The sequence below is a fragment of the Microcaecilia unicolor genome, chromosome 13, assembly GCF_901765095.1.
Source record: "Microcaecilia unicolor chromosome 13, aMicUni1.1, whole genome shotgun sequence".
Classification (NCBI taxonomy): Eukaryota; Metazoa; Chordata; class Amphibia; order Gymnophiona; family Siphonopidae; genus Microcaecilia; species Microcaecilia unicolor.
This window is the reverse complement of record NC_044043.1, coordinates 59,842,232-59,866,058: the sequence shown is the minus strand read 5'-3', so window position 1 is coordinate 59,866,058 and position 23,827 is coordinate 59,842,232. Positions and strand designations below refer to the sequence as shown.

General features: G+C 44.2%; 1 protein-coding gene and 1 long non-coding RNA gene across 3 annotated transcripts in view; both read right to left on the bottom strand.

Annotated features, from left to right (window-relative positions):
* The window catches only part of SPAG5 (sperm associated antigen 5), a 74,291-nt gene extending 70,498 nt beyond the window's left edge, over positions 1–3,793 (bottom strand). Inside the window, exon 1 of the mRNA XM_030222216.1 lies at positions 2,224–3,793. Within this exon, the coding sequence (XP_030078076.1) occupies positions 2,224–3,560 (1,337 nt within the window). The 5' untranslated portion in view covers positions 3,561–3,793. The remainder of the gene's footprint in view (positions 1–2,223) is intronic.
* Positions 3,794–3,855: 62 nt separating this feature from the next.
* On the bottom strand, positions 3,856–23,419 carry LOC115482456. Of its 2 annotated transcripts, none has more exons than XR_003944088.1 (4): positions 23,293–23,419; positions 10,744–10,851; positions 6,661–6,798; positions 3,856–3,908 (listed from the first exon to the last, which is right to left on the bottom strand). It is a non-coding gene; the product is annotated as an uncharacterized LOC115482456 (long non-coding RNA). The 2 variants fall into 2 exon arrangements; XR_003944089.1 differs by lacking the exon at positions 3,856–3,908 and adding an exon at positions 5,926–6,069.
* Positions 23,420–23,827: the final 408 nt, after the last annotated feature.

Below are 23,827 nucleotides of genomic sequence, written 5' to 3'. Positions count from 1 at the left end.
ATTCAAAACTGAGTCAGAGAAACTGAATGAAATATCTATAAACCTGGAAGATGTAATGATGCAATTTGACAAATTGGAGAGTAGCAAATCTTCTGGACCGGATGGTATTCATCCCTGAGTACTGATTGCAGAACTATTGTCTATCTTTAAAATCAAGCATGGTACCAGAACATTGGAGGGTGGCCAGTGTAATCCTAATTTTTTTTTAAAAGGTTCCAGAGGTGATCCGGGAAATTATAGACCAGTGAGCCTGACGTCGGTGCCGGGCAAAATGGTAGAGATTATTATAAAGAACAAAATTACAGAGCATATTCAAAAGCATGGATTAATGAGACAAAGCCAACATGGATTTAGTGAAGGGAAATCTTGTCTCACCAATCTACTACATTTCTTTGAAGGGGTGAACAAACATGTGAATAAATGTGAGCCGGTTGATACTGTGTATCTTGATTTCAAAAGGCATTTGACAAAGAACCTCATGAAAGACTCCAGAGGAAATTGGAGAGTCATGGAATAGAAGGTAGTGTTCTATTGTGGATTAAAAACTGGTTAAAAGATAGAAAACAGAGAGTAGGATGAAATGGTCAGTATTCTCAAAGGAGAAGGGTAGATAGTGGGGTTCTCCAGAGGTCTTTGCTGGGATGCTGCTTTTTAAAATATTTATAAATGATCTAGAGATGGGAGTAACTAGTGAGGTAATTAAATCTGCTCATGACACAAAGTTATTCAAAGTTGTTAAATAGCAAGAGGACTGTGAAAAATTGCAAGATGACCTTACGAGACTGGGAGACTGGGAATCCAAATGGCAGAGGACGTTTAATGTGAGCAAGTGCAAAGTGATGCATGTGGGAAAGAGGAACCTGAACTATAGTTACATGATGCAAGGTTCCACATTAGGAGTCACTGACCTGGAAAGGGATCTAGGTGTCACCAATGATATACACTGAAACCCTCTGCTCAATGTGCGGCAGAAGCTAAGAAAGCAAATAGAAAGTTAGGTATGATTAGGAAAGGAATGGAAAACAAAAATGAGGATGTTGCCTTTGTATCGCTCTATGGTGTGACCGCACCTCGAATATTGTGCTCAATTCTGGTTAACGCAACTCAAAAAAAGATATAGTGGAATTAGAAAAGGTACAGAGAAGGGCGACGAAAATTATAAAGTGGATGGGACAACTTCCTTATGAGGAAAGGCTAAAGTGGCTAGGGCTCTTCAACTTGAAGACGGTTGAGGGGAGATATGATTGAGATCTATAAAATAATGAGTGGAGTGGAACGGGTGGACGTGAATCGCTTGTTTACTCTTTCCAATAATACTAAGACTAGGGGGCATGCAATGAGGCTAAAAGTAGTAAATTTAAAATAAATCAGAAAAAATATTTCTTCACTCAACGTGTAATTAAAGTCTGGAATTCATTGCCAGAGAATGTAGGGTTTTAAAAAGGTTTGGATAGCTTCTTAAAAGAAAAGTCTATAAGTCATTATTAAGATGGACTTGGGGAAAATCCAATGCTTATTTCTAGGATAAGCAGCATAAAATGTATTGCACTGTTTTGGGACCTTGCCAGGTACTTAGAACCTGGATTGGCCACTGTTGGAAACAGGATGCTAGGCTTGACGGACCTTCAGTCTGTCCCAGTATGGCAACACTTATGTTTTTATGTTAGATAATGTTTGGATAACCTAACTGGGCACTGGTCTGAATATCTTCTGGGTAACTGCACATATCCAAATATTCAATGCTGGAGCCCAGCTGGACATGATCCAGAACTGAATATCCAGGGTCAAGTCTACTCACAGTGGTCAGCCCAATGAGTAGAAAAACACCAGTTTTTAAACAGCTGATCACCACAGGCTGAATATTATCCCCTACTAGTGTGGTCATTGCCTGAACTCCCGACCGCCTACTTTCTCCTGATAGCTTACCAGACAGGCCTGGCTGCATGCGTGCTTACATTTCCACTAGATCTTCTAGTTAGCTACTGTATGTTGTCTTTGGTATTTCAATTTAATTCTGGATTGCAATAGCACATCCTGGATACTTATGTTTATATATCATGTGTCAATATGTATTCAGATTGAGCAGGTTTCAGAGTACAGCCCAGGTCCCATGTCATCTCATGTCTTCCATACTGGAAGTTTACAATACATCCAGAAATGGCACATTACAAAGAAGAGAGCAAAGTACTTCTTGCAATAAAGTTTGCTTTATAAAGCACTTACTTCCAGAGCAGGGAGTCAGTTTCAGCAGCACTGTCCTTCACACATGTCTCTCCCTTCCCCATGATCCTGCTGAAGTCTCCAGATGTGTTCATGCTTCTCTCCAGTAGGGCTATTGGGGTCACCCATGTCACCGCACAGGACCTAGTAACAGGAGTTATGCTGGTACTGCTAGATCGCTGTGAAACTGGCGACAATATGCCACACCTCACAGCCTCACACGCTACTGAAGTGTTCGTGCTCTTTTCCAGTAACATAATGGGGGTCACCCATGTCACTGCACTGGAGCTAATGACTGGGCTCATGCTTCTGCTGATCTTGGGCATTGTCAAGGTGTCTGCTTCTGCAGGCATATGAATCGAAAGTCTTTCCTTCTTTTCTTCTTCAGAAAAAATTAGACTCTGGCTCTCATCTCCTGAAGGAAGGATGAAATTGCAGATGTATTCCTCTTTTTTCACAATTAAATCAGTTTCTCCTCTATTTTCTTGGTCTTTGCAGCTTGAAGTAGATCTGTTCTCTGTGTGAGGGGTCTTGGTTTGAAGGTCATTTTCCTTTAACTGCAACAGATGTTGTCTATCACTCTCTGTTTGGGGGCATCTGTCCTCAGCAGTATCAACTTTGTTTAAAGAATACCCCAAGCTTCCATCTTCATGCAGGTGCAACAAATTAGAGGTGAAAGATTTTGACAAATCTCCTCTGGCAGTCAAAGAACTCCATGTATCCTGTGCTGAGTGTTCAGACGTTTTAGTATTTGATAGGCAGCTTTCAGAATAAGTTATATCTAGGGGAAATGTACTCTCTGTGAATGGAATGCCATCTGCTTTTACAGTTCTAGAAAAATGGTCAATTTCCTGTCCTTTAGCGACTTGTGGCGAGCTTGCCATCAGTTTGCACAGCTGGGAAACATCCAGCAATGCTTTTAATTCTTCAGTTGCATCATGAACAAACAGATCTCCATCTTCCAGATCAGCTGAGTAGAGAATAGATGTATCTACCTTACAAGTCTCACCTACCACAGGATCAGACTGTGCTGCTGCCAAGACTTTACTAAAAGCAACATCTGTGCTACCATTGAGAAGAGGGGCCTGGGGTGAAATGTGTGTCAAAGAGACAGAAGATAAGTCACATTCCAAGGGAGGTTGTATGCTCTTGAATGCTTCCAAGTTGCAATGCACTGCAGTGCAATTTAGGAAATTACAAGCATTTGCTTTAGAAGACTCAAGTGTCTCACTGATCTCATTCTCAGTGTTTTCAACTATCCCAACTTCATTACCTCCAGGCATCCCTAGCATGCAGGCTACCTCACCACCATCACATTCTACTTGTGAAGTTAAAGTCATTAGATCATGTGACTCAGGAACCAAGGTTTTGTACAGATCCAGAGCTGAAATGTCTATTTGTTCTTGTTCTCTGAGCAGTGCAAAATCTGCAGATGGACTCAGTTGGAAGCACGAAATAGACTCAGAAAGCTGAGAAATCCTGCCTTCACAGCATTCAAAGTCATGATTCTCCAGAGCTAACTGATCTAGAACAGACTTAAGTTTCTCTTCTGGGTTATGATCAGTACTGAATAATATTGTGGGAGAGGTGCTGGGCTGAAGATAGACTATGGACGAGTCAGTGTCTGCAGCTGTCCTAGATTCTAACTTTTCAGTTTTGCTCAATGACGCTTTAGGTTGGTAGTCAGTCTGATAAAAAAAATACAAAAATTAGGAAAAACCATATAACAGGTAAAATGACCATAGGATGTAAGCATGTTTACGAAGTCGCAGCTATTTCACAGAAGATTTATTAAGCACTTACTAGGAAATAAATGAACCTTACATGGTGAAAATAATAAACAGGAGCTAAAAACATGGCCTTTAGCCCCTCAGCCCCCTCCCCTCTCTCTCTGACCACCTACTAGGCATCATTTAAAAAACAACCATTTTAAGGGGTAATTTATAAGAGATTCAAGTGTGTAGAACAGCATTTTATGAGTTTAACTACTTATGAAATTGCATGTAGGCATATGCACATATGGTGTAAGCACACAGAAACACCTGCTTTTATGAGATATATGAGTAGGCATTTCCAAGAGCAGAGAATAGAGACAGAGGGGATGGACTGGCACTTTTGGGCATATTAAATAAAATATGTGCATGTACACTTATTACTTGTATATATATATGCACACAATTGTGCCTGCCTTAGAGCAGGTATAAATGTGTGCGCCTACGTTCCCTAAGACAGGAGTATTCAATGTCGGTCCTCAAGGTCCTAGTCAGGTTTTCAGGATTTCCACAACGAATATGCAAGAGATCTATTTGTGTACAATGGAGGAAGTGCATGTAAGATCTCATACATACTCGTTGTGGAAATCCTGAAAGCCCAACTGGATTGTGAACCTCGAGAACCGACATTGAATACCCTTGCCCTAAGATAATTTTAAATAGGCACATGTGTGTACCTTTATAAAACATAGGCAGATAATAGATACCAGGAGAGTTTAAAGCACAAGTAATGAGACAGTCATAATAAAACTCTCCTCAGAATATTAACATGGACCTCAGAGGTGTCACTTAGAGATCTATCTTCATAACTCCTTACTCCAAGATTTACACACCCACCTTGTCGCTGGTCCTGTATTTTAAGATAGCTTTATCAAAAACATCCATTAAAGATTTCTTCACTTTAGGAGCTTAAATTATTGAAAAATTCTAACAAGATAAATACTCATCTTTAGATGTTTGAAAAAGAAACAATTTTCTAGTCAGTCAGGGGATTGTGTCCAGCATGTTTTATCACAAGGCTGTATCAAGGAACTTACCCTGCAAAAAACCACATCATTAATGATAACAAATTTCAAACCATTACAGAAAAAAAAAAAAACTTTTTAAGAAAAACAGTTTAAAGCTATACTACCATAACATGCCTACTACGACATCCTGACTGGTAACACACACACACACCTTTCAAAATGGCCGCAGCATGCTTTTCACCCCTTCTAACCAAAATTTAGAAAATCATGCGATTCAAAGAAGCCAGTGAACAGAACCCACAGGTTAAACCAAAGCCATCCACTCTATTTCCACATTTAAGCCATCGGGACATATACAGTACCCAGCTGGAAAATCCAACGTTGTGCTTTAGATGGCTTAAATGTGGAAATAAAGTGGATGACTTTGGTTTAACTTGTGGGTTCTGCTCACTGGCTTCTTTGAGTCAGATGATTTTCTAGATTTTGGTTAAAAGGGGTGAAAAGAACACTGTGGCCATCTTGGAAGGTGTATTAGTTACCAGTCAGGATGGCGTAGTCAGCATGTTATGCTTGTACAGCTTTAAACTCTCTCTCTTAAAACTTTTTTTTGTAATTGTTTGAAATTTGGGGGTTTTTCCCAAGCATTTAAAAATGAGTATTTATCTTGTTAGAATTTTTCAATATTTCAATAATTTAAGCTCCTAAAGTAAAGAAATTTTGAACAGATGTTTTTGATAAAGCTATCTTAAAATACAGGACCAGCGACAAGGTGGGTGTGTAAATCTTGGAGCAATGAAGACAGATCTAAGTGACACTGCTGAGGTCCATGTTAATATTTTGAGAATTTTATTAGCCTGTCTCACCTTTATAAAACAGGCACATCATATGCATTTATGCACCCTATCTTGCTATAAAATTACCTTCTTAATGATCAGAAACATGGCAATGAAAGAGCAGATGAAAGCTGACCAAGGACTGAGATGGTCTCGTATGTGGGCTGGAAAGGGTATTGAGTGGTGAGCTCTTCCTCTGTAGCCCAAGGGAAGCTGAAGAGCTCCTTTATAGGCTAAAGCCAGAAGCGCAAGCCTTCTTGTGCAGCACTGCCAAGGCTGTGAAAAAAAGCCATACCAGTGGGCTTTTAATTATTTATGCATTTATATTTTTATGTGGTGAATAAATTTGGACTCTTTTTTGTGCCAATCGATCTGCTGTTTTGTTGCCCATCCTGGATTTTGTAGATTGCCTGCCCATTTGTTTTTTGGGACCTCAGTTGGAGGACATCACCCATCAGTGAGTACGTTACAGTTCTCCAGGGACAAGCAGGATGTAACACTGACAGACATAAGTGCTAGTATTCTATAATTTACACATGCATTTGTTGCATAAATGTAGGTGCCCAAGTTACAGATGCTGGACACCTGGGGGAGGAGCATGGAGGGAAAGGAGAGACACTGGACTACATGCAGGGAAGGGAGGGGGAAAGAGGAGATGGTGAACTATGGATAAAGGGGGAAGGGGTAGTATGATGCAATGGAATCTTATAGGAGTGCACAACATTGTTTCACTAAAAGAAAACATACATATTTACTAGACTTGTGCACACCTTGGAGGGTGTTATGCAGTTTTGTAGTTATGTTAAAGTGAAGTACCGTGCTAATAGTACTGGTTAGAGCATCAGTTAAGAGTGGTTCTAAACTTACCGTGTTCAGTAATGGAGTCAAAGATGACAGCTTGGATACAGAAGATTGGGCAGCAGCCAAAATGTTTGGCTCTAGGATAGTAGCAGCTTGGGCTGTGATATCCTGAAGTGGATTTCTTCCTGATGACTTTTGCTGAGGCTAGAAGATAACACAAAAAGGGAAAGGGGATGGGATTTGATATACCACTTTATTGTTTGTTTATAAGCCACATTGAACTTCAGTCTATTTCGGGCTAATGACAGACAGACAGACAGACAGACACAAACACACACACACACACTTTCTGTTATAATTAAGTATCTGTACAAGTTCATACAAGCCTATGGATTCCTCAGTCAAAGCCAATGCTTTACTAATTAATAGAATCTAAAGTTACCACCACCATATCTGTAGAAAGGAAAAATATCTTACCTGCTAATTTTCTTTCCTTTATTCCTACCAGACCAACCCAGAACCTGTGGGTTTTGTCCTCAACCAGCAGATGGAGACAGAGAATCAAAGTAGTTTCACGTGATTCATTCCTTAAGGGCATCATGGAGGCATACAGGTTCAGCATTTTGACTGACAAAGCAACATGTTGTTTCAGATTAACGTGCTAACCCAAGATTGAAACCCTCAGAAAACCAGATGACATCACTGGAATAAAATAAAAAGGCAGTAGAATGGCTAAACACCCCAAAGATATGCCAAGGAGGGACAATGGACTGGTCTGGTAGGACTGAAGAAAAGAAAATTAGCAGGTAAGATAATTTTTCCTTCTCTACCATCACCACCATGGGACAGTCCCGAATATGAGTGGGCCTATAAACCCTTATCAGAAAGTAATGCTCCGTAGAATTGAGAGAATAAATATTATGTCTGTAATGAAGAAGCAACCATGTGTTGCTATTCACCTCTCTGACTTGGCTAAGTTGACAGAGATAAACAAGAGGCCTGACTAGTTTTGCTTCAGTATGCAGAGACAGACTAGAATAGAAAAACCAATGAGCTGGAGTGAACAGATGTCTGCTAGAGCATGAAATCCAACATCCAATCTGAAGTATTACAAAGTAAAAGGATGTTAAAGATAAAACTCATATGTCAGTCTAGAGGCCAGCTGAAAGAGAAGTAAAATCCAGGTCATCTGCATTTGGGAAAAAAAAAACCCTGCTAATTACATACAAGGAAAATATATGACATCTAGCAAGGTTAGAAGTTGAAAATGAGAAGGACCTCCCCAGCCTAAGCTATTTACAGCTAAGAGACAGGATGCTGAAGCTTCTGTCCCAAATGGATTATATATTGTGATAAATATAGGACATGCGTCAACAGGATCCAGCCACCAGAGGGAGCTCTTAGGGTGGAAGACAGCTGTAATGACCTGAAGGGAGCCACTAGAAGACGCTCAGGAGTAGAAGCAGCCTGCTTACATGGGTAGTGACCACTAGAGGGCATTCTAATGGTGGAGGCACTTGTGTTATTTTATAGAGGCCACTAAAGGGAGCCCTGCCTCAACGATCGCCCTGACACAGAGAGCTGGGGGGGAGGGGGCAGAGGTTAACCCTGTACTAAGTAGAAAAGGGAGGGCCCATGGCAGAAGGTGGGAATAGCTCCCTTCAGAAGGTAAGCCCATTGGATAAAGTTCTGTATCTTTTCCAGAATATAGGAGAAACCCAGGAAGGATGGGGTTGGTAGGAAGCAGCCCTTTAAAAATGGGCTTATCCCCAAGAAGAGAGCAGAAGGATCCCTCTAAGAAGCATGAAGGATTCCAAGTAACTAATGACTAGATACCAAAGGAAAGGATCTCTAAAGACAGACAAGGTCTTACCTGAAATATAGAATAATGAGAAGTATAAGGAACACTGTGAGCCTTGAAGTAAGACTCTGATGTTAACAGCCGGGGGTGGAGGACAGGCAAAAGTTGGAGGTGAAGCAAAATCCTGTCCAAGGGTTGATGGCTGTTTTTATCCAAGACTCATCTCTCACTATAATGAATTGTTTGTTGAAAGAAGAAGAACCCCTACAGAATGGTTAGCAGAAGCTAATTGAAGTGGATTATTATTATTTGTTACATTTGTATCCCACATTTTCCTACCTTTTTGCAGGCTCAATGTGGCTTACATATAACCGTTAACGGTGTTAGCTGATTCTGGTCTGAACAAATACATAGTATGAATGAATACAAAGTGATATTGTGGTAGAATGAGGTACATGTACGGTAGGTACAATTGGGAGGAACTTAGGGAGGGAAAGGGAGAAGAAGAGTCAGGTATTTGCACTTAGAATAGTTAATTTACATAAGTGGAGGGCTCAAGTTCAAGAGTACTTACTAAAGTGTTTGGTGCAAAACTACCCCTTCAGAATAATTAAAGTATACTATAGCCTGTAAGAGAAGATTTGCCTTCTAAGTGGTTAATTTGCATATCTTGTGCAAACTGTTTGTCAAGTGGTACTCCCCAGAAAGAGTGCCAGGTAGCATAAGGAGGGTATCAGATGTGACATTATCAGGAAAACCTCAGAGGAGGGGATGTTGGACAAAATAACAAATGTGTTATGATTATTCACCCTGAATTAAAGGGGAGTCTTGTAGATTGATTTTGAAAGAGAAATAAAGCACTTGAAACAAAAACTTTCCTATGAATTTTTTTTCTTGTGGAAGAGTTCAGGCTCTCTAGTGCCTTCTGTTGAGGAGGAGGAAATGCTACACGGTCACTTTCTGTTAAAAAAGGATGAAGAACCTATTGGGAGTTTGTAACTTTCCTTGGATAAGGAAAATGTTGGTGAAAAGAACTCAATAGGTGTGAATATTACAACATATACATTCATTCCATTATTTTTTTTTGGGTGACAGTTGATATTTGTTATTCAGAGATTTTCCATGGCAAGAGCTCAGATAAGAATTTACAGTGGCAAGTAAACATGAATAATGAAGTTTCATGGTAATACTTTTAAAATGAAGAGAAAATATTTTTTCACTCAACAAATAGTTAAGCTCTGGAACTAATTTCTGGGGGATATGGTAACAGATACTCTTTGGGACTCTGGGATTCTGCCACATACTTGTGGCCTGAATTGGCCATTGCTGGAAGCAGGATACTAGGCTGATGACCCTGTATATATCTATTCTTATGTTCTTAAGACGAAGTACTTCATTGGAGAGCCAAGCCTCCATAAGCCCCCTCCGGAGCCAAAGCAGGAGGTTCAAAGCCATCTAACACATGCAGCTTTCTGCTGCTAAAAAGGCAACTGCTTCCATGTTGATCATGTGCAGTCACTCTCCTTTCGGCTCCTCAAACAAATGGCTCACCCCTGTCAGGCTCAAAACTGATTCACTCTGTGCAAGGGGTACCCATAGAAGCTTCCTCTGAGTGGCTCTGGAAGGCAAGTGCTGTGATTGAGCTCCCCTGTAGTACAAACAGCACTTTGCAGACTCTGATGTGACTGCTGATTGGCTCTCTCCACAGCTGAAGCCCATAGAAAAACGCTACACCCAGTGTGCAACAAGTTGGTTGCTGGTGTAGTCACTACACTCACCTGTGCAGTACTTTCTCTCCTACTTCTTCTCAAACATCTCCATTTTTTTATTTCATCACAGACACCGAAAGGAAAGAGAGAGGAGGCAAGTAAAGGAAGAGAGATTCATACTCCTAAGGATATCACCCCTAGTACCAAGGGACCAGCAGAGAGAGACCTAGGAGAGCCCACCCCCAGCTCAACTGGACCCTAGAAGCGCCTGCAGAATCCATCACACCTACATGAGTTGCCCATCTACCATCTGCTGGAGATAAGAGAATGCTGAAAAGCTGCAGTCTACCTGGTGCCCTATTTAGGGAAGGCTCCACAAGTTTTTATTCTCTGTCTTCATCTGCTGAAAAGCAAAACCTGTCTATCTGGACTAGTCTGGTGGACAATAAAGAATCACCATTAAATTGTTGAGAAAGGGTTCATGTGCAATTTTCTTGTAGGTGATAATAATAAAGACACTATAAATTCTATAGAAAAACAGCATAATACCAAAGACCAAAGAACCCATTTCGCCTACCCAATGTCTTTCCTATTACGAAAAACATACACAGACAAAGCTGAGATGCTGTATTTACTCACTGTTTGGAGAGGTCCCAGCTCATTTTCATCTAATGCAGCTTCTTTGACAGTCCACATCCTCCCACCTTCAATCAGGAAATGTAGGTTTCACTTTTCTTCAAATCAGGGCTAAGAAACAATCAATCATAGTTACCTATATCACGATACTGGTATATATATACAATCAATATACAATTTAAAGACCACAATTCATGAGATTGGATGCGAATATGAAAAATTCAAAGACAGATATCCACTATGGAATGCTATGGTCAGTTTTAAATACTCATAAGTCATCAGGCTTTTTGTACTGCTAAGCATGTGCACTTCTTTCCTTGCTAAAACAAATTAGTATTTAGGGGTAGGAAAGGACAAAAGAAAAATATATATTTTTAATCATGTGATTAATAACGACATCCATTTTCGGCCATAAAGTATAATTCCAAGGGCGGCAGCTGATGCTGCTCATTTATATGCTGTACCATATACTTCTTTGGTTCTCCATCATTTCATACACTAAGCCACTGTTTTTAGTTGTTTTAGTCCAGTAGGTGGAATTGGTTTTACTGCAGCACTGGAGTATGTATAGATTTGTGTGATTTATCTGTTTATTTATGTTTTATAATATGTTTATTTTTTAGTACGCTGTTCTGGTATGATTTATTTATACATATATGTATTTTTACAGTTGTTATATGCTAGCCTCTGACACAGCCCTTTAGGAGGGCGAAATGCGGCTGTGTCAGGCTTATTTTAACTAATGTGGTGACTAAATTATTTTTCTCAACATTGCCATTGGCGATTCGCATCTTTTTTCTATTTCGTGCTGGCTCATTCTCCACTCCAGCCACATGCGCAGCTGACATATCTCCTAGGTGGTTTTCTGTCCAACCTAGAAGGGTTGCGGCCTCTTCTGCCAAAGGCTGACCTCTTGTGCCTCCTTATCTGTTTGTGTAAGCCACTGCTGTTGCATTGTGCAATAGTACAAGAAGTGCCTTGTCTGCAACCAATAGTAAAAAGGCTTGAAAAGCTAGACCTTGGGAAAGAGAAAAGGGGATGGGACTTGATAAACCGCCTTTCTGTGGTTACAATCAGAGGTTTACATATTATATACAGGTTTTGTACCTGGGGCAATGGAGGGTTAAGTGACTTACCCAGTAAGACCAGCATTTCTGAAGTCAGTCCTGGGGTACTCTCTTGCCAGTCAGGTTTTCAGGATATCCACAATGAATATGCATGAAAGAGATTTGCATACAATGGAGATAGTGTATGCAAATCCATCTCAAGCATATGCACCCCCTCCAGACTCCAGTGAAAATTCAGTAGAGACCCAAGCTGCACAGTTCACCCTCTCCCCCTCCCCCCGCTGGAATCACACTGCAAAAGCAGAGAGTGAATGGTTGCATATTGGGTTGCTTCCTCCTCCTGTGTCTGCCTAAAACCAACTGCAGTGGGTCTCTGTATAGCCTCAGGTGTCTCATATAAACAGTCAGCTCTCTAGGCAGGCACAGGGGAAGGAAGCAGCCGCCAACTCTCTCTTCTTGCAGTGCGATTTCAGCAGGAAAGAAAAATAAAGTGAACACCATGCATAGCAGGAGGCAGGGCTAGGCGACTGTGCACCATGTGCTGGTGGTGGTAGGACTAAGCACCATTGGGAGGGATGGGTGGTTGGTGGGGGAACCAAGGCAAGATGATAGTGCACCATGGGGATAAGGGGGGGGTGGGGCTGAGCAAGGACTCTCAAAGAAATTTTGTTCATGCAGCACAAGCACAACTCAGCATATGTCATGCAAGTCAGCCAAAGTTGCTGAGGGATATTCACTCTTCTGCTAAATATACTTGGGCTCAGATTCAGTGAAACTCAAACCCAGAAGTCTTTTGAAAAGTAAATTATTGTCTACTAACTATTTAGAATTCCCCTCTACCATGGTCAGATAAATTCATTCATTTTATTTCCTTTTATTACACAGCTGAAAACAAGGTGTTTCTTTTCATCTGCCTTTCCTAGTCAACAGATACACAGTTGTGCCCTTTTCTCTTTTTAACATCAGACAGAATGTTTTGTGATGGTCTGTTTGCACTGCTCTGTAAAATACTTTAAATATATGACCCAAACAACTCCTATAATAAGCAAACACATCCCAGTATTAGATGTTACTTATAGTTTCCAATATGTGTCTGTATGATGAAAATATAAAATTTTCAGGATCCCAGCGTGTTCTCTCTTAATAAATGACATTTCCTTACAGCAGCGGAACGCTACAAACAAGGGGGCGTTAGACTGAATGGGACTAGCTTTGTTTGAGTCACATATTTATAAAATAAACACCAGGGGAGGTGGAATTTAGTGTATGAATTGAGGAATCTCACATTCCTTGTTTTGTTTTTTTTAGATAGATGTGGGCAAAAGGTAAAAGACGGATATAGCGGGATCCTCCCGGATTCAATTAAAAACACCTTTAAAAGTTCATTTTTTTCTTTGTCCAGTCGTTTAGATAGGGGCATTTTACATATCCACCAAAAAAAAATTGTTTTTAAAAGACTGTTGATGCATTCAGCGCTGAAGATTATTCTCCCAGATCCTCATATCTGCGTAGCAATCTTGTCCTCCTTCAAAGTTGTGAAACCCCTGTCGTGCGACAGTAACATTACATCACAGGGGGCGTGACTTAGCGGGAACTAGCGTTCTCAGGGTAATAAAAGTTTAGTGACAGAAGGAACGCGTCTTTGTTTTGACGGCCACCGCTGCTTACAGTATGCAGCGATCACTAGCCATAACCCAGCGCTGCAGTTCTCTATTCTCTTTCTTGGCGAATCTGCAAGGAGGTTTAATAGACTGGAGTGGAAGTAAGCCTACCTAGTCCACTGAAAGCAAGGAAGTCATTTGATTAATCTGTTTCCACTGCCCCGCACAGCCGTAATTGGCGTTCACTCAAAACACAGCAAGCAAACCTATGAGCTGCTGCATCCAAGTTGTCGTTCTTTATTGTTTGTCCATCTGTAACAAGTCTAATACAGTTTTTGTTGGATAGGCAGTGCTTTGCAAGGTGGGAGAGAAAAGACATAATTGAATATCACTAAAACAACTTCAAAAATTATTGTAGCTAGTAGAAACAGCAATGATAAGTCTGTAGTTTGTGCTCATTTTTCTTCACTGTTATTCTATACAATTCAGATGGCCAGATTTCAGTGAGATTGTGAGAATATCCTGTTTCCTTATAGGTTCATCTTAACTGTTATAGTAATCTGCTTTGGGAAACCTGGTGTTTATAAAGACGATGGAATATATTGAAATTAAATGGAAGTAGAATTAAACTCTCCTTTCATTGGGGCACATGGAATCACATATTCATCTGTTTTGTAGAAGTTTACATTTTAGATAAGACAAATGGATTATTCTGTTTTGAACATGTTTCTTTTTTTTTTTATTTATCTTTTTATTAAAGTTAACAATTTTCAGAGCATACATTAACGCGTATTGACAGTGTATGCCATACATTATGCAGTACCAGTACAAATAAAAAAAAAAAAAAAAAACCTTAAACCCCCCTGAACTCCCCCCTCCCCCCCCTCTCAGGAACACATCATCAAAAGGTTACACATTGTTTTGCCACCAAGATCACCCAATATACTCCTCATTCTGTAAGCCCTCGCCACTCTACATAAGTGGACCAGGTTTTAAGAAATCTCATCATTCCTCCTCTTCGCATGGCAGTCAATTTATCCATCATACAGCAATAGTCCACCTTAGTGAGCACTTGGTCCACAGTGGGCAGTGTCTGTTGTTTCCAGTACTTTGCAATTAAAGTCCTGGCTGCTGTAACAATATATCGTAAAAGTGCTGAGCAGGAGCCTTTACTCTCTTTTGCAACTAAATTTAACAGACATATGTCAGCCTCCAACTTTATCACCAGCCCCATCCCGCTCTGCAGTCTGGACTGTAAGTCCTGCCAGAACTGCTGTATCATTGGGCAATCCCACCAGATATGCCAGAATGTACCCTCTGCCCCGCACCTACGCCAGCAGAGTGCCGATCCATTTTTAAAAATGCGGAAAAGTCGGCTCGGGGTCATATACCATTGATACAACATCTTATACCCATTTTCCAGTAAAGGAGTAGCTACTGAAAATGCCAATAAACGTTTAAATATTCTTTTCCAGACCTGTGGATCATATGTGGCACCCAGTGTCGTCTCCCTGTTTTGAACATGTTTCAGGGGCAAGTGGTTGGTGTATTTTCAATCAGAAGGGATGGATACACCAGGATCCTGGTGTATTTTTCGATCAGAAGGGATGTGGCCGTTCTGATGAGAAACAGAGCTGAATCTAGGTGTATGCTGCCCCTCAGACAATGAATACAGGTGGATTTAGGTGTGAGCAGCCCTTCCAGAAAGTTTTGGACATATGCAAAGAGTTTCTGTTGTGTCTAGCAGGTACAATAATTTTTAATGCTGTTTTGCTGATTTAAAATGTTATGTTGTGTGTTCATAGGGGAAGCTTTAAAATAAATGACATTTTTGTCAAATTAAAAACAAATGACACACATAGGCATTAAAACTTTTGCAAGTATTTTTATAGAGGACTATCTTTATTGTCATCATGAAGAAAAAAGCAGGCATCTAGAGCTTCAATGAAAACCACAATACAGCACTTGAAATAACAAAGCAGCTTCTGCAGTAATGACAAATATATTTTGAAAATAACCCTCCCCCCCTTCACATACCCTTGAAAATTCCACCAGCCCAGCTCCCACAACTCCTCTTAGATCTTCTCCCCCCCCCCCCCCCCCCTTACAAGAGAGAATGCAAATCTACTTTGCTATTGTTTTTGACAAACGGAGATGGCTGCTGTAGGGGGCCCGGCTTCAACTTTATAGTCATACTGTCTCCTGTGGACTAGATAAACTTATCCCATGTCCTCTCATTTATCCTCAAGGAGATAAGAGTTTTCAGTTTTGGCACAGTATAAGACATCACAAGAACAAAATATAAGAAAACCACTGGACTGCATTTGGGGATTATAGCCCATTTAGTTATGTTTAAACAAAAGAGATCTGCATGAAACAAAATATTTTTATTTGGAGTTATAAAATCACTTGCCCTTGAAACATGTTCCAAAACAGAATAATCCATTTGTGTATCTAAAAGGCAAACTTCTACAAAACAGATGAAAATGTGATTTCATGTGCCCCAATGAAAGGAGAGTTTAATTCTACTTCCATTTAATTTCAATATATTCCATCGTCTTTATAAACTCCAGGCTTCCCAAGGCTGATTACAACCAGTTAAGATAAACCCATCAGGAAACAGAATATTCTCACTGAAATCTGGCCATCTGAATTGTATAGAATAACACTGAAGAAAAATATGAGCACAAACTACTGAATTTATAATTGTTTTTTCTAATAGCTACAATATTTTTGAAGTTGTTTTAGTGATATCCAATTTTGTCTTTTCTCCTCCACCTTGTAAAGACACTGCCCAACTGTTTGGGGAGGCTAAAGGGGGCGGGGTTAGGGGTGGGGCCAGGGGTGGACCTTAAATCCATAATTGTCTGACAACACACAGAAAAAATAAATAAAAATAAAAGTCACAATTAATACCTTTTATTAAATGTAGATATTAGATATGTATCATATGATGTCAAAGAATAAAGTGGTTGCTCAAAGCATATTCTAAGCACAATCGCTCAACTGCAAAACACTATGCACAACTTTGTGCAAAAACACACTCAGAACCTTACTGTACCATAAATATTACACTGGGCAGAACCTAATACACCAATATAACACCCATACGGAAAATGCAGAGAGTCAACAATATGAAACAAGGGATATCATATCATCACAATTCTCATGTAGAGCCACAAAACACCCTAATTCATGTTTAATGTGGGATAAAATGCCATAAATAAGTAAATAAATATAAACTTTTAATGTTGAGCACCTAATTTTCAAAGTGGACATATTCCAAACACCTAAATTAAAATAAAATGATCTACCTTTGTCTGGTGACTTTCTGATCATGCTGGTCCAGTATCCGATTCTGCTGCTATCTGTCCTCAGTGCAGGTCAGGAAGTCATCCTCCTTAAATATCTCCCTGGCAACCCAGGACACCTCCAGCCAACCCCCCCCCCTCCCCCAGCAGTAAGGTAAACAAACTATAAACCAATTTCTACAATTGGTTACACAAGGCTAGAGGGCTTTCACTGCATCTCCTGCTGTGAGGATAGAGGTAAAGGTAAAATTATGTATAATCATACCTGATAATTTTCTTTCCATTAATCATAGCTGATCAATCCATAGACTGGTGGGTTGTGTCCATCTACCAGCAGGTGGAGATAGAGAGCAAACTTTTGCCTCCCTATATGTGGTCATGTGCTGCCGGAAACTCCTCAGTATGTCGATATCAAAGCTCCATCTGCAGGACTCAGCACTTAGAGAATTACACCCACAAAGGGACACTCTGCCCAGCTCACCACCGCCGAAACGGGGGAGGGGAATTAACCCAGCTCATCCCCACACAAGTGGGGGAGGGGAATCCGTCCAGCTCATCCCCGTGGAGCGGGGGAGGGACACCACACCCGCCGATGCGGGGGGATCTGGCTTATCCTGCAACCGCAACCGCGGGAGGAGCTGACTGACCCTAGCACCGCCGAAGCGGGAGGGGTACAAAACTGCCCTACAACCGCACGAAGCGGGAGGGAGTGCCGGCAGAATTTATGTCTCAATCCAGCCCCGTAAAACGGAGGGGAGAGGAATGCAGCAGCTCACTGTAACACAAACTCGTCTCAACTCTTGAAGAATCCAAGTGAAAAAACTTGAACCCGAAGTCTTCCTGAAGTAACTGAAGACTAAACTTGAACCTGAAATGCAACCAGAATAGAAACCATACAGATATCTGGGCGGGGCTATGGATTGATCAGCTATGATTAATGGAAAGAAAATTATCAGGTATGATTATACATAATTTTACCTTCCATATCATCAAGCTGATCAATCCATAGACTGGTGGGATGTACCGAAGCAGTACTCACCCAGGGCGGGACATAGAAATCCCTGAACTCAACACTGAAGCTCCACACCGGGCCTCCGCCCGTGCCGCCACAGTCAAGCGGTAATGCTTGGAGAATGTATGGGCCGATGCCCAAGTTGCCGCCTTGCATATCTCTTCCAAGGAGACGGACCCGGCCTCTGCCATCGAGGCCGCCTGAGCTCTAGTGGAGTGAGCCTTCAGCTGGATAGGCGGCACCTTCCCCGCGGCCACATAAGCCGCGGCAATGACTTCCTTGACCCATCTTGCCACTGGAGGCTTAGCAGCCTGCAGACCCTTACGAGGACCTGCCAACAGGACAAACAGATGATCCGATTTCCGGAAATCATTGGTCACTTCCAAGTATCTGATGATGACTCGTCTCACATCCAGATATTTAAGAGCAGAGTACTCCTCTGGGTAGTCCTCCCTACGAAAGGAAGGGAGACAGAGCTGCTGATTCACATGGAAGCGAGAAACAATCTTGGGCAGGAAGGAAGGCACTGTGCGAATAGTCACTCCTGCCTCAGTGAACTGTAGAAAAGACTCTCGACATGAGAGTGCCTGGAGCTCGGAAACTCTTCTGGCTGAAGGATAGCCACCAAAAAGACTGCTTTCAATGTCAGGTCTTTCAGAGATGCCCTCAACAAGGGTTCAAAAGGCGGCTTCTGTAATGCTCTGAGCACCAGGTTAAAATTCCACGCAGGCACCATTGAGTGCAGAGGAGGGCGCAGGTGCTTAACTCCCTTGAGAAAACGCACCACATCTGGCTACGAAGCCAGGGAAGCACCCTTCAGGCGGTCCCTGAAGCAAGCCAGGGCCGCTGCCTGGACTTAAAGGGAACTGAGCGACAGGCCTTTCTCCAGACCTTCTTGCAGGAATGCCAACACTGAAGAAATTGGAGCAGTGAATGAAGAAAATGAGCCTGCTTCGCCACGCTGCAAAGGTACACCAAACCCTGGCGTAAGCAGTAAAAGTAGAGCGCTTCCTCGCTCTCAGCATAGTGGCGATGACCTTGTCTGAGAAGTCCTTCTTCCTCAGACGCTGCCGCTCAATAGCCAGGCCGTAAGCCCAAAGGGGGAGGGATCCTCCATCACCACGGGACTCTGATGTAACAGACCCTGCTCCACTGGCAGCCCCACCAGGATTATCCAGCCCGGATGCTTTGCCAATCGGTCTAGCACCCTGCCCAACATGGGCCAGGGCGGGAACACATAGAGAAGCTCTTGTGTTGGCCACTGTTAGAGGAGAGCATCGACTCCCAGAGATCGAGGGTCCCGTCCTCTGCTGAAAAAACGCGGCACTTGGCAACTGGCTGATGACGCCAATAGATCTAGGCTCGGCTGGCCCCAGCGCTTCGTGATATCCAAGAACGCCTGAGCCGATAACTGCCACTCTCCGGGATCCAAGGTATGTCGACTGAGAAAATCCGCCTTGACATTCATGACTCCGGCAATGTGGGCTGCTGACAGCTGCTCCAGGCTCGCTACCGCCCACTGGCATAGATTCACGGCTGCCTTGGCTAGAGGGGCGCTCTTGGTACCTCCCTGGCGGTTGACATAGACCACAGCCGTGGCATTGTCCAACAGGACCCGTACTGGCTTCAACGCCAGTACCGGGATGAACTCCAAAAACGCCAACCGAATGGCTTTGAGTTCCAGGAGGTTGATAGACCACTTTGCCTCTGCAGGAGACCAGAGCCCCTGCGCTGTCCTTCCCAAGAAGAGGGCTCCCCAGCCCGACAAAGAGGCGTCCGTCGTGACGACAATCCACTCCGGGGTCACCAGAGGCATTCCTGCAGACAACTTGTCTGTCTGTGTCCACCAGCTCAGCGCCTTGCGCACTGCTGGGTCCAAGGGAAGGCGCACAGCATAATCCTCCGACATCGGAGTCCAGCGCAGCAGCAGAGATTGTCGAAGTGGTCTCATATGAGCCCTGGCCCAGGGCACTACATCCATCGTGGCCGACATAGAGCCCAACAGCTGCACATAGTCCCAAGTCCGAATAGGAGAGGCTACTAGGAACTAGTCCACCTGAGCCTGAAGCTTGACAATCCAATTGTCTGGCAGGAACACTCTGCCCACTTGGGTGTCGAATCGAACTCCCAGATGCTCCAGGGACTGAGTCGGGCGCAGCTGGCTTTTCTCCCAGTTGATGATCCACCTCAGGGAGCTCGAAAGAGCAACCACCCGGTTCACAGCTTTGCCGCACTCTGCATAAGAGGGGCTTGGATCAACCAGTCGTCCAGATAAGAATGGACTTGAACTCCTTCCTTCCACAGGAAGGCCGCGATGACCACCATTATTTTGGAGAAGGTCCGCGGAGCAGTAGCCAACCCGAACGGGAGGGCTCTGAACTGGAAGTGTCGACCAGTACTGCAAAACGCAAAAAGCGTTGATGAGGAGGCCAGATGGGAATATGCAAGTACGCGTCCTTGAAGTCCAAGGATGCCAGGAACTCTCCTGCCTTCACTGCCGCTATAACAGAGCGGAGGGTCTCCATGCGAAAGTGCCGAACTTTCAAGGCCCAATGGACCCCTTGAGGTCGAGGATAGGCCGTACAGAACCTCCTTTCTTTGGAATCACAAAGAAAAAGGAGTAACGTCCCTTGCCAGGCTGATTCTCTGGCACCGGAACGACCGCCCCCAGGCGGAACAGATTGTCCAAGGTCTGCTGCACTGCCACAGCTTTGACCGGAGACTTGCAGGGAGAGAGTACAAACCCGTCTTTTAAGGGTCGGCAGAACTCTAGCTTGTAGCCGTCTCTGATGACTTCCAGCACTCAAGCGTCTGAAGTTATTGTGGTCCACTCGCCCATAAACGAGGACAGCCGTCCTCCAATCTGCACTGAGGCGTGGACCAAGGCCCCGTCATTGGGTACGAGACCCTGGGGGAGGACCGGAGGGAGCACCTCCGGGACGGCGGTCTCTGCGAAAGGAATGCTGCTTGGGGGAGAAGTTCCTCTTGAAGGAAGAGAGGGCAGAGGAGCCCGACCTGCCCGGGCGGTACCGACGGGCTTCCTGAGCCCGTCCTCTGGAGGTACCAGGGCGAGTACTAGCCCGAGCCCTGACCTCTGGTAACTTCTTGCCCTTAGACGTGCCGAGATCGGTCACGATTTTGTCCAGCTCGACCCCAAAGAGCAGCTTGCCTTTAAAAGGCAATCTAGCCAGGCGGGATTTAGAGGCATGGTCAGCAGACCAATGTTTCAGCCAAAGCCACCGCCGCGCAGAGATTGTCTGAGCCATGCCTTTAGCTGAGGCTCTCAAGACATCATACAGCAAGTCTGCCAAATAGGCTAAGCCCGATTCCAGGGCCGGCCAAACAGCCCTCAAGGAATGATCCGAGGGGGAAGCCCGCTGCACCATAGTCAGGCACGCCCTGGCCACATAGGAGCCGCAAACTGAGGCCTGCAAACTTAAAGCAGCCGCCTCAAAGGACGACCTTAAGGCCGCCTCCAATCCTCTGTCTTGGGCATCCTTTAGGGCCGTGCCACCTTCCACTGGTAACGCCGTTTTCTTAGTCACCGCAGTGATTAAAGAATCCACGGTAGGCCACAGAAAGGCCTCACGTTCACCTTCAGGCAAAGGATAGCGGCGGGACATAGCCCTAGCCACTTTAAGGCTCGCTTCCGGGACATCCCATTGAGCCGAAATTAAGGAGTGCATGGCATCATGCATGTGGAAGGTTCTAGGCGGGCGCTTCGTCCCCAGCATAATGGCAGAGCCAACAGGGGCTGAGGGAGAGACGTCCTCCGGAGAGGAAATCTTCAAAATGCCCATGGCCTGCACTAACAGGTTGGGCAAAACCTCTGAGCTAAAGAGCCGCTGCAGAGGGGTCATCCGCTCCATCCGAGCGGGGATCCGTCTCCTCCAAGGAATCCGCAAAGGACCGTTGGGAGACCTCAGACACGCTGCCCTCATCTACATCGGAGGAGACAAAGTCCTCCAAGGCCTGGGAATCAACCCGAGGGCGTTTACCTCTGGGAACCTCAACCTCTTTACCAGACGAGGGAGCAGGGGCAGCGTTTTGCATGAGGAAAGCCTGATGCAGCAGCAAAACAAACACGGGGGAGAAACCCCCCAGACTGTGCACTTCCGCAGCCTGGGCAACAGCCCTAGACGCACCCTCAACCGGCGCTCGCAAGAGCGGGGGAGAGACATGCTGCGCATCCAAAATGGCGTCCGGCGCGACACTCCGCGAAGGAGCCGCGCGGGAAGAGCGGCGCTTAACTTTAGCCGCTTTTGTGCCCTCGCCCAAATTAAGGGCATTCATGGCATTAATGTCTCCAACCTCAAGGGCGGCCCACGAAGAAGCCGTCCGAGCCGCGTGGCCGGCCAAGATGGCGGAGGCGAGGAGCGGGGGATGGGCGCTTATGGCGGGAAAAACCGCCACGCCGGAGGAAGGACCGGGACATTCATCGGTCACGAAACTGTCACCCAACAAGGGCGAATCAGGCTGTAAGACCCCCGCATCCCCTCTAGAAGCGCTCAAGCGATCCAGGGAGCGACCCTTTGCGCCCTCGCCCTCCGACGCCATATGCCACGAGGAGAAGAATCGGGGAACCCCCTGCCCGCTATAAAAAGGTAAAAATTACCTGCTGTCCGCTCCGAGCTGTAACGAACTGGTGTCCCAGTGAGTAGCTGCAATGAACGTTTAAATAAATGTCGAAATAAACGCCTTTAAGGACGTTTAAAAATTTTTTTTTTTTTTTAAACGGAGCCAGCGGGAGGGGGGAGAAAAGGAGGGACCTGGCACCACCAGGTTTGCACTTGCTCAAAAGAGCCCTCAACCCCAGGCACTCAACAAAACCTAAAAATTAGGCTTGGAGGCCTAGCCAGAGCTGCTGCTGTGTGTGACCACCACCTGCTGAGATAGAGAACATACTGAGGAGTTTCCGGCAGCACATGACCACATATAGGGAGGCAAAAGTTTGCTCTCTATCTCCACCTGCTGGTAGATGGACACAACCCACCAGTCTATGGATTGATCAGCTTGATGATATGGAATCAACAATTTAAACCTCTCAGAGCACTGCAGGGGAGGCTTAGCCTGTCCAAGCCTCTTATACCGGGCGCCTATGCTCTATCCAACAAAAACAGTGTTAGACAGTACTTGTTACAGATGGACCGACAATAAAGAACAACGTGGATGCAGCAGCTCACAGGTTTTGCTTGCTGTGTGTTGAGTGAACGGCAATGACGGCTGCGCGGGGAGAGTGGAAACAGAGATTAATCAAATGTCTTCGTAACTTACAGTGTCAGTGGACTAGGTAAGCTCCCTTCCACTCCAGGCTATTACACCTCCTTGGTTAACCTCCTTGAAGATTCGCCACGAAAAGAGGAGAATAGAGAATCGCCGCAGTGCTGGGCTGTGGCTGGTGATCGCTGCAGTGTACTGTAAGCAGCAGCGGCCGTCAAAACAAAGACGCGCTCCAGTCTAAAGTTCATTTGTAGATCCGGAAGATCCCGGAGATCTGGCTTTTACACCGTCCCGACGACGTGAAGTCAAAACTACACACAGGGATACAAAATCGCACGTACTTGACTGCCTTTACCCGCCGAGAACAACTCTTCACACGCATTCAAGGACCAAGAACCCTCCCACGGTCTATCAGCGAGCCCTCTCTTGCATTCTCCAGTCCATCAAATCTCCACATTCTTAATCCAGCGTCTTTCCCTCCCAGCCCCCGCCACAATCCGACGTCTCTCTCTCCCTCATTTTCAAATTCCCCGCGTCCTCTCCTCCTCCTACCTTCAAATTCAACGCTTTCCAACGCCCCGCCTCCTCCGACGACCCGATGTACGTAATTTCTCGTTTCTTGCAGGGCGAATGCGGAGAGAGGAAGAAGAAATTTGTTAGAGGGGGCAGGACAAGGAAGGAGGTTATTACCAATGACGTCAAAACGTTGAGACCAATCAGGAGATCCTCGGGCTGGTTGCAGGCGACTTCAAAAACAAGTTCTTTCTTTGTCTAGTATTTTTTTTTTATTGATTTTCAATATACAGGTAAGACAATGAACAACAGTCTTGAAGCGAGGAGCATTGTACATAGTTGTCTAAAAGGCAATAAAGAAGG